Source organism: Rutidosis leptorrhynchoides, chromosome 3 (genome assembly GCF_046630445.1).
Source record: "Rutidosis leptorrhynchoides isolate AG116_Rl617_1_P2 chromosome 3, CSIRO_AGI_Rlap_v1, whole genome shotgun sequence".
Lineage (NCBI taxonomy): Eukaryota > Viridiplantae > Streptophyta > Magnoliopsida > Asterales > Asteraceae > Rutidosis > Rutidosis leptorrhynchoides.
Window position 1 is genome coordinate 481,808,812 of NC_092335.1, and position 10,619 is coordinate 481,819,430.

Genomic DNA, 10,619 nt, shown 5'->3' on the forward strand with positions numbered 1-10,619 from the left:
AGAACCCAGAGGATATTCAAGGACAATTCCAAGATCTTGAACCACTAATCATTCCTCCTGAACCACAAACCGTTAAATCAAAATCTTCTAGTGATTCGGATTCAACAAATTCAAATATGGAAGAAACGAAACCTCAAAGTATGGAAGACCGAATGAGAGCCACACGCACGTGTCAAGGTCACGCCATTATTAAGCCAGATATTAATGCGCCAGATTTTCAAATCAAAGGACAAATCCTACACATGGTCACTAATCAATGCCAATTCGGTGGTACAACAAAAGAAGATCCAAATGAACATCTTCGAACTTTTAATAGGATTTGTAATCTATTTAAAATCCGAGAAGTTGAGGATGAAACTATTTATCTTATGTTGTTCCCATGGACTTTAAAAGGAGAAGCCAAAGATTGGTTAGAATCGTTACCCGAAGGAGCGATTGATACATGGGATGTTTTAGTTGAGAAATTTCTTAAAAGATTCTTTCCGGCATCTAAAGCCGTGAGACTTCAAGGAGAAATTGCCACGTTCATGCAAAAGCCAAATGAAACGTTATATGAGGCATTGACAAGATTCGGAAGGATGTTGAGAGGATGTCCTCAACACGGTTTAGATACTTTCCAAATAGTGCAAATCTTCTATAAAGGCGTTGACGTCACTACACGAAAAGACATCGACACAGCAGCTGGTGGTTCCATTATGAAGAAAACTGCAACCGAAGCTCACAAGATAATTGATAATACAGCTTCCCACTCGCATGAGTGGCATCAAGAAAAAGATATCTTTCATTCATCTAAAGCGGCTAGAGCCGATTCTAGCCATGACTTTGATTCCATTTCCGCAAAAATAGATGCTTTCGAGAGACGAATGGAAAAGATGACTAAAGATATTCACGCAATACGAATCAGTTGTGAGCAATGCGGTGGACCACACTTAACGAAAGATTGTAATGTTGAGCAAACGATGGAACAACGAGAGAATGTTTCCTACATGAACCAAAGGCCGGGAAATAATTATCAAAATAATTATCAACCGCCAAGGCCAAACTTTAATCGAAATCAAAACATTCTTACAATCCAAATGGACCCAACAATAACTCGTACAACCAACAAAGTTCGAATAACCAACCAACTCAAAATAACACTTTCAATCAACAAAGACCTGGCTTGTATAAACCACCACAACAAACTGAAGAGAAAAAGCCAAATCTGGAAGAAATGATGGCAAAGCTAATGGAATCTCAAACACAATTTATTACATCTCAAACTCATATAAATGAGAGGTTTGATCAGTCATTTAGAACTCAACAAGCTTCCATTTTGGATCTTGAAAAACACGTAGGTACTCTTGCTAGCATGATGAGTGAGAGGGAACAAGGAAAGCTACCGAGTAATAATGAAGTAAATCCTCGGAATGAGAATGTTAACATGGTTTCAACAAATTCTGAAAAACTAGCACCAGAAGATGGGAAGGTTTTAGATGTGAGTAACAATGAAGAAGTTACACCACCACCACCACCCGAGTATGTAAAGCCAGTGGTGGCACCATACAGACCACTCATCCCGTTTCCAAGAAAAGGAGTTGAGTATGAGCAAGTGATAGGTAATAAAGTTTGTGATACCTTTAGAAAGAAGAAGAAGAATAAGAAGGTGCAAGAAACAAAAACCGTAAAAATAAACCCGGTGAAGACAGTTCCACCAAAACCTTCACCTAGGTTGGGTGATCCGGGTGAATTTATTGTTCCTTGTCTACTTAGTGATTGTGTCATGTATGATGCACTAGCAGACTTAGGTGCGAGTATAAGTGTTATGCCTCTTTCATTATATAAGAGATTAGGTATAGGTGAGTTAAGTCCAACAAAAATGAGTGTTCGACTCTTTGATCAAACCATTAGGCACCCAGTTGGAATTGCTGACAACCTACCCGTTCAAGTGGGTAATTTAACCTTTCTAGTCGAATTTATTGTCATTGACATAGAAGAGGACCCAAACATTCCTCTAATTTTAGGTCGACCATTCTTAGCGTCCACCGGGGCGTTATTTGATGTAAGAGAGGGTAGAATGACACTTAGTAATGATGAAAAATCGATCACATTTGTGAGTCGTAAGTCTAAATCTCCACCAACCAAAATCGTTGAACCAACAAAAACGATTGATAAGAACCATATTGTTTTACCAACTCCAACGGTAATGCTTAGCAATAATAAAACGCCTAAGTGTGGGGAAGATGAAGTAACACCTAATGATGACCTGATAACAAAGAACCCCGTTGTTTATACAAAATTAAATGACCCCATTATTAACAGTTCAATGAAGAAACTTATTAAACGGATTCGCGATGCTAGAACCAAGGGGAACTTTAAGTTATGTAACCGGTTAGTATCCAATCTATCGCCTAAAGAAAAGGCGAAACTAGTTGAATTTGTGGATATTACACAGGAATCCGACCAATGGCTTAAAGCAAAAGTCACAGATATGCAAGTTGATTATGGTCCAAGAGAAATTGACAATGAAGTTAATCACAATTTCGACACCATAGCTACCTAAGTGTGGGGAGATTCAAATGTTCTAAAAAGAAAATGCTGTCTAAAGTTAGTTGTTCTGTTCTCGTGTAGTTCCGAGAATGGAATCCGATTGGTCTTTTCCGCTAGCAGACACTAAATAACTAGTTTTCTCCCCCCATTCTAAATTTTTTTGTTTTATAGGTTTTATATGAAATTTATATGCATTTTTAAATTTAAGTTTTGTGTGAATTTAAAAACAAAATTTACTTTAATTCATTAAGTTTAAAAAATTGATTTCTAAAATTCGTCGTAAGTTAAAGACTAGGTCATGGAACCGAAATTGCTTTGCCCGATGGCGGGGCAAAAAATTTTGTTATAATTATTTTGAATATTATTGATCTAAAGTATACCAAAAAAAATTAAAAAACCCAAAAATCTTTGCTTTTAAAACAATCGCTTTAAAAATGACAAATTTTAAATTTTGTCGAGGGACGGACTAGGTAAACATACTGAAACTACCTAAAGTAAAAGGAAACAAAATTTTAAAAAATTATTCATTTAAATTGTTTTAATAAATAAAGCTTTATATATATATATATATATATATATATATATATATATATATATATATATATATATATATATAGTTTATCTTATGTACAAAACATGGTAAAACAGCGCATTTTCAAAGACTGACATTAAAGTTCAGCTAAAGCTACTAATTTTGACGACAAGACGCAAAATATCAAATGTGATATAAAATAATATGTTTGCAAACTCGGTATTTTTAATCACTTTTCTACACTAATCACCCTCATGAATTTATAAATATAGTCTGATTTCATGCAAATGAGGGCATTGCATGATCTCAAGTGTGGAGAAGGGTTATAATTTCTCTCGGGTTTACACTTGATTTAATTGCCAAATTTTGTGAAAATTTGAAAATTTTTCAACTAAATGAACTCAAAATCATGTTTATACATATTTATGAACGATAAAACTAGGTGATAATACCGAAATTATTGTTACCTCGGAGAGAACATAAATTGAGAAACAACCCAAAACGCTTGAATTCATTTAAAATGGAATAAAGGATAATAAAAAGGCAAAGAAAAGAATAAATAAAAGCTAAGTGTGGAAAGAATTTACCAAGTTCTTTAAAACATATATCACATATTTTGTACAAGATTATTGCAGGTACTTTTGTTTTGGACGATTCTAATCAGTTTTACCCGAATTACTGTAATATAAATGGAAGAAAAGATGGATCTACACAATGAATCAATTCTATCATTAAAATGAAGTAAAGTCTTCAGAAAAAGACACGCGCTTCTTGATTTATGTCAAGAAATTGCCGTCCAGACCAGCTGTAGGTTGACGAAAAATCTAGAAAAGTAATCTCTAAAATCAGCAGGAAATCCACGGACCTCAGCATCAAATAGGGTCGCCATGTGGTCAGACTTATCCTAACCATGAGAGGATCTGTCTCGTAAAATGGGGAGGGCGCCGTGCAAATTAGCTTGATAAGACTAATGAATCGGACCCCCAGAAAGGATAATCTCCTTAAAGATTAAAAATCAGCATTTAAGCCTGATATTACTCAATCCTTGATATTGACTTTAAAAACTGAGAATTACAAACTCATGGAATTCGATGATATGTCTAAACTCGAGCTTGAACGAGAAAAATATTTTGATCAAAATTAAAACCGATTTGTTTTCTGAAAACCTATTTTCAATGCGTTCATTACCGTTGAACGTAAAATCCTAAGAATTCATCGAAATTCATTAGGTCACCTGAACCAAATCGGGTGTCAACCGTAAGAACGGTGATTGCATAGCATGGTCGAAGACAGGACCTTGTGCCAGACCGAAAAATTATAGGGTGATCTTTACTATTTCTCCTACAAAGGATAGTAATTGCATCCGACACGTTGTGGACCATGAACAAATGCATGTCATTAGACATTGCCTTAACAGTTGCTTGTTCATCGCTTTCCTTTATAACCGGACGGTAGTTTACCGAAAAGTAATATACAGAGCAAGTATACTGGACGTGTTGCTTTCCTAATACAAGGATTAGCAAGTGGGTGACACAAAACCATAAGTTTTGAGCTAAAATTTTCAAATCTAAAACCCACGCAACCCACAAAAACATTTTGCAAACACCGGTGAAGGGTTATTCCGGAAAACTTATCTAGGGTAAAAGCTAGAATGAATTTTCAAAAGATCAAATGTTTTCAAAAAGATCCAATTTCCTTAAAGGATCTACATTTTCATAGTCATGTGGGACTGTAAACCACATCGTTACTATCATTGTTTATACCGCCGTATCAAAATCACTGATGTATAAAGTGTGAGAATAAAAAAAGTGATTCGAGTGAAGTGTGATTTAATTTCAAGTTATGTATTACTTGAGGACAAACAACGTTTAAGTGTGGAGATATTTGATAGTGCTCCAAATGAACATATATTTAGGCGCAATATCCTTCCAATATGTAAAGCTTTTAGTTGCAATTGTTCTAATTTTATGTAATAATCGTTTAAATAAATAAGTGCGAAGATAAAAGACAGAATCGACGATTTGAAGACGCAAATGACCAAAAAGCTCAAATGTATAAGATACAATCCAAATGGTTCAATTTATTGATGAATAATGTCTAAAAATGACAAAAGTACAAGCCGCGAAACGCAAAGTACAGGATATCTAAGCATACGAAAAAGCGTTCGAAAATCTGGAACCGAGACATGAACCGAGCATTAACGCGCGAGTCAACGGAGCTAAAATTACAAGTCAACTATGCACAAGAATATAATATAATATATATATAATTATATAAATTATATATATATTATATATATATTTATTAATTATGTCGACAAGCAAATGGCCAAAAATTGGTGAGCTGGAATCCGAAGCTCCGCACTCGCAGAGCTGTGAGGCACAAAACCTCCGCACTCGCGGAGCAGCCAAATTCAAAATCTGCCTACAAAAGGCACAAGCTTCTGCCGAATCCAGAACCCATTTTCTATATCTCTCTCTCAATTTATATTTATATTTATATTTTATAATTTTAATTTTAATTTTAATTTTAAGTTAATAATAATAAGGTTATTGGAAGAATGTTTTAAGGTTTTGTAAGTCGGAACTCTATCCGTATAACGCTACGCTATAAATAATCACTGTAAGCTATGTTCTTCCTTTTTAAATTAATGTCTTGTAACTAAGTTATTATTATGCTTATTTGGCCGAAGTAATTGTGATGTTGGGCTAAATATTAAGATTGGGTTATTGGATTTTGTACCATAATTCGAGTTTGGACAAAAAACTGACACTTGTGGACATTGGACTATGAACTATTAATAGATGGGGGTATTGTCTAATCGAATGACAACTCATTGGAATCTGTCGAACCTATCTTCAAATTAATTAATCTAATAATTATTAAATGATTATGCATGTCCTATTTAGTGACGTTTATACGACATCTTTTACGATCATTTAATTAATTATTCGGGTTGGGTAATTGATTATTCAAACTGATCAAGTGGGTAAATTAATGTTCATATCTTATTAAAACAGTGGTGGATTACATACAAGGGTAATTGGTGTAATTGTTAACAAAGTATTAAAACCTTGGATTATACGCAGTCGGTAACCGGGTGTAATCATTAAACAAAGTATTAAAACCTTGTTACAATTCGAATCCCTAATTAGTTGGAATATTTGACTTCGAGAATAAGGTTAATTTGACGAGCATTTTATAATTATGACTGATGGACTATTATGGACAAAAACCAGATAGGTATCAAATAAATCCAGGACAAATGACAATTAACCCAGATAAATAAATTAAAATCAAAACGTCAAACATCATGATTATAGAAGTTTAAATAAGCATAATACTTTTATTTCATATTTCATCGTACCTTTATTTACTGTCATTTTAATTACTGCAATTTACTTTATCGCAATTTAAATTCTGTCATTTATCTTTACGCTTTATTTAAAATCGGCAAACCGGTCATTAAACGGTAAAACCCCCCTTTTATAATAATAATAATAATAATACTATTATATTACTAATATATATATATATATATATATATATATATATATATATATATATATATATATATATATATATATATATATACACACACACACAAATATAATTGTTTAAAAATATAGTGTACGCAATAAGCCGTCTTCCTGTGGAACGAACCGGACTTACTAAAAACTACACTACTCTACGATTAGGTACACTGCCTATAAGTGTTGTAGCAAGGTTTAGGTATATCCCATAATTAAATAATTAAAACTTGTGTAATTTGTATCGTATTTCGTAATAAAAATAATTCTATTTTGTACACCTCCGCTGCACACATCAACAAACCACTACAACTTGTGTAAACTTCCATTAATGTAGCTCAATACGGTTCAATAAGGCCAGTTTGTTCATGACAACAATTAAAAGCAATGTGTTTCTCCATCAAACGATGACATTCAGGGCAACGCATACCTTTAGGGATCCTACCTGCAGCAATCGGAAACTCAAAATGACAACAATTATTCATTGCACCTTGAAGCTTATCATGATAATCCATAAACGACATATCAAAACCCCGTGTCGGGATATGTTCCTTCCATAAGTCAAAGTAAGACGGCGTTTGTAACATGGTCAAACCATATCCATTTGTTAGTATTTGTGATCCTTTACAAAGTAGGGCCCACGATCCGTTTTTGTCGTAGCTGAGTAGTTTCTTGATTTGCAGCATTATAAGGTCTTGATCGTCAGCCCGTTTGAGTTGAATCTTGGAGTATAACATACTTTCTATACGGGTCCAAAAGAACCTGATTAAAGTAGTGTCTTGCCAACAGTAACCAAGTTTCTCGACGTTGATGGTGGCAATTGCCCTGCGGACGTTTTCCCTTTTCTTGCTTTTTCCGACGTACACCATCTCTAATGAGATGCGTGCTGCAGTTGCCATGGCCCGCGCCTTGCTGGTGAATTTGCGAATCCACTCAATGTCTTCCCCTCCATACAAGAAGATATATATTTGTCTTCTCTTATCTAAAATATCATTGTACACCACTTTATATGTTAGTAATTTGCAAATCCACTCTATATGTGAATATGTAAGAAGTTGAAGGCCGGGTAAAAAAAATTTCATTTTTGTAAGAAAGAATATGTTAGAACGTAACCACAAACGGGTCGGGTTGGGTCGAGACCTGAACGGGTTTGGGTTAAAAGGAGTCCCGGGTCGAACAAGTCAATTATTTTAGATGGTTCAACCGGGTTGTACTAAATGGGTCGGGTTGGGTCGAGACCCGTTACTCAATGTTTCTTAAACTTGCGGAACATCTAAAAAATAATATTTTTAAAACGGGTCATGGGTCAAATGGGTCAGATTTTTCAAAATGGGTTGGGTCGAGACCTGAATGGGTCGAACGGGTCGGATATTTTAGAATGTTCGAAGTTGTTCAAACGGGTCGGGTTGGGTCGAGACCCGTTAGGACCCATTAATGACCCGTTGTACCTTATATATATTCGTCAGGCTTCATATGGGTCTAAATTGGACCCATATTTCGAGCTATGGGTCTCAATTGCTGGGTATTTATAAGCCACTAGCATCGAAATAAAGTTATGGAAATAAGAAATTTCACAAAAGAATATTAATATTAACGATAATAAAGAATAACAAACTGAGGCAAAAACATTACCAAAGGTGACAGGATTAGCTCGAACGGTTGATTTTCAAAAACATGACAAAGACAATACGCTACCAACCACACTACCGGTAACAGCAAAACCAGTTGAGTTGAGCAGTCAATAAATTTTTCAGCCAAATTAAAAAGGCCAATACCTTTTCAAGTCTATGAAGAATTTTTTCTAAAATTATGGAGGAGATGATAATAAAATTCATAAACACCTCCAACAACCCATGTTAGTGTTTGATCAAATTCCCGTGTAATTAACGAAGTCTCAAAATTGCTATTCAATAAAGATTCAAAAAGCCAACACTTCATGAAACTGAAAAATGCAAACATCATACAAAAATCAATAAGAAGCAAAAACACACAAACTCAGTCCTACATATAGATAGACAATCGAACAGAGTTTTTATTTCGAAGTACTAAAATATGTTGATATAGAACGTAAAAACTGAAAAACTGTCACAATTTTAGTGAGTTACTGAGGAAACACATTTCAACGACAATTAGATCAAATTTAGAATTAAATATATACCAATAAAGAAAATCCAGTTACAATCAAAATTCAGAAAGCACAAACATGTACTCCGTGTACACCAATGAACACAATAAACATAAGCCATATCAAATGACATGAATTTAAACATAAAAAATTCGTTAATGCAATAAAAATACCTTTATGTGTGAGAAAGAGCAAATGCAGAAAACCAAATTGCCAACAGCAATTAAACCTACAACAATTACATGACATGAGAAACACAAAATATCAACATTTAAAAATATCAAACATTATAAAAAATTTCCTAATAGGTTGCAATTGCTATCGTATTCATTATACGTTATACATCAATTAATACATTATACACTATACTCACAAGCACATACATCAGAAACAAATACGCAAATCATATTTGCAACATTCAATAACATTCATATTAAGTAATTCAGCTTGAACATATATATTAAACCTAAAACAAACACATAAATTTACATATGTAACTCAGTTCTAACATAAACATTCATATCACAAAGAAAAAGCATACTGTAGCAAATAAAAAAAAGTGAAAATACCATTTTGTAACTCAATTTTAATACATATTAAACTTAAAACAAACACATAGGTTTAACTCAGTTTTAATACATATGTAACTCAATTTTAACACATGTTCACATTCATACCTAGGTTTACATTCAAAACTTTAACATCCACAGACACACACTTTTTTTTTTAAGGATTAACTACTGTAACATGCAATAACATTCATACTACAAAATAACAACTGCATCTTTTTTAACAATCAAACTCTTTTTTTTTTCAAGTTAACAAACATATGTTTACACCCAAAATTTTAACATCCAAAACCTTAACATATATTTACATATTTGAAACTACAACACTCACAACCAAAGACATTTTTCTTTTCTAGATTAACAAACACATTTGAGTTAAAAGACAATAAAAGCAAAACCAAAAAATAACCACAATCTAGCGATAAATAAAAATAGGCTGAAGCAAAGAATAAGTGAAATTAGCATTCTCCAATACAACTTTCTTTCAAAAATTTCATCGAGCAGCTCATATGCTAAACAAAACTAATACCATCGAAACAGCAAATGCAAGAGACAGAACATACTTACAATCAAATTTATACCAATAAAGAAACCCCAGTTAAAATCAAAATTCATAAAGCATAAACATGTACTCCGTATATAGCAAATTACCAATCAACACAATAAACATAAGCCATATCAAATGACATGAATAATCATAAAAAAAAAAAATTGTAACTTTCCATAAAAATGTATACAAACCAGATAATGCACCTATCGCCAACATCAAAACAAAATCCCGATCATCATCTACATGGGTTCCAAAATAAATGCAAAACCCTAGATTCAAAACCCGAAATTAATTCCACACAAATTATTTAAAGGACTTAAAAGAAACCAGTCACATACGTTAGATTATCGTCGTTACCGAGAAGAACGTATTTACGTCGTCATCTTCGTCGACAGTCCGGTCACCGGAGATGTTTTCGGCGCTTTCGAAAAAGCTGACGTTAATACATAAAAATTATACGGTTTTGTAGGGGAAATCATGACGGATTCATCGGTGGTAGTGGTGTCGGCTAATACGGCGGCATGAAGGCCTGATCGACCACGTAAAAGATTTGGGGGATTTTCACTTTTTAGAGAGAGGGGATGGATTGGTTTGTTAGTGGGTAATGATACTGGAGTGGTAACAACAAATAAGGTAGCACGTGTTTCATTTAAGAGGGTTAGATGACCAAAATGCCCCCGTTACTGTTCACTGGTGTCGGCTGTTATATTTGTTGTAAATTGTAAATTGTAAATTGTAAATGTAAATGTAAATTGTAAATTGTAAATGTAAATATGCTTACATA

General features: G+C 33.7%; 1 protein-coding gene and 1 non-coding gene across 2 annotated transcripts; both read right to left on the reverse strand.

The window, feature by feature from the left end:
* Positions 1 to 500: 500 nt before the first annotated feature.
* On the reverse strand, positions 501 to 607 carry LOC139903341 (small nucleolar RNA R71). Its single transcript, XR_011778167.1, has one exon. It is a non-coding gene; the product is annotated as a small nucleolar RNA R71 (small nucleolar RNA).
* A 6,288-nt stretch (positions 608 to 6,895) lies between these two features.
* LOC139901713 (protein SIEVE ELEMENT OCCLUSION B-like) lies at positions 6,896 to 9,962 on the reverse strand. Its single transcript, XM_071884391.1, has 3 exons — positions 9,937 to 9,962; positions 8,890 to 8,945; positions 6,896 to 7,573 (listed from the first exon to the last, which is right to left on the reverse strand). The coding sequence occupies exons 1-3, from the start codon at positions 9,960 to 9,962 to the stop codon at positions 6,930 to 6,932; spliced, it is 726 nt and encodes a 241-aa protein (XP_071740492.1). The 3' UTR covers positions 6,896 to 6,929.
* Positions 9,963 to 10,619: the final 657 nt, after the last annotated feature.

Excerpts from the sequence above, each read along its gene's own strand:
- LOC139901713 (XM_071884391.1), bottom strand. The coding sequence starts at position 9,962 with ATGGCTTATGTTTATTGTGTTGATTG. Across the intron at positions 8,946-9,936 it reads TATGTTTATTGTGTTGATTG|GTTTAATTGCTGTTGGCAAT; the intron begins GTAATTTGCTAT and ends TAATTGTTGTAG. Across the intron at positions 7,574-8,889 it reads GCTCTTTCTCACACATAAAG|ATAAGAGAAGACAAATATAT; the intron begins GTATTTTTATTG and ends ATGATATTTTAG.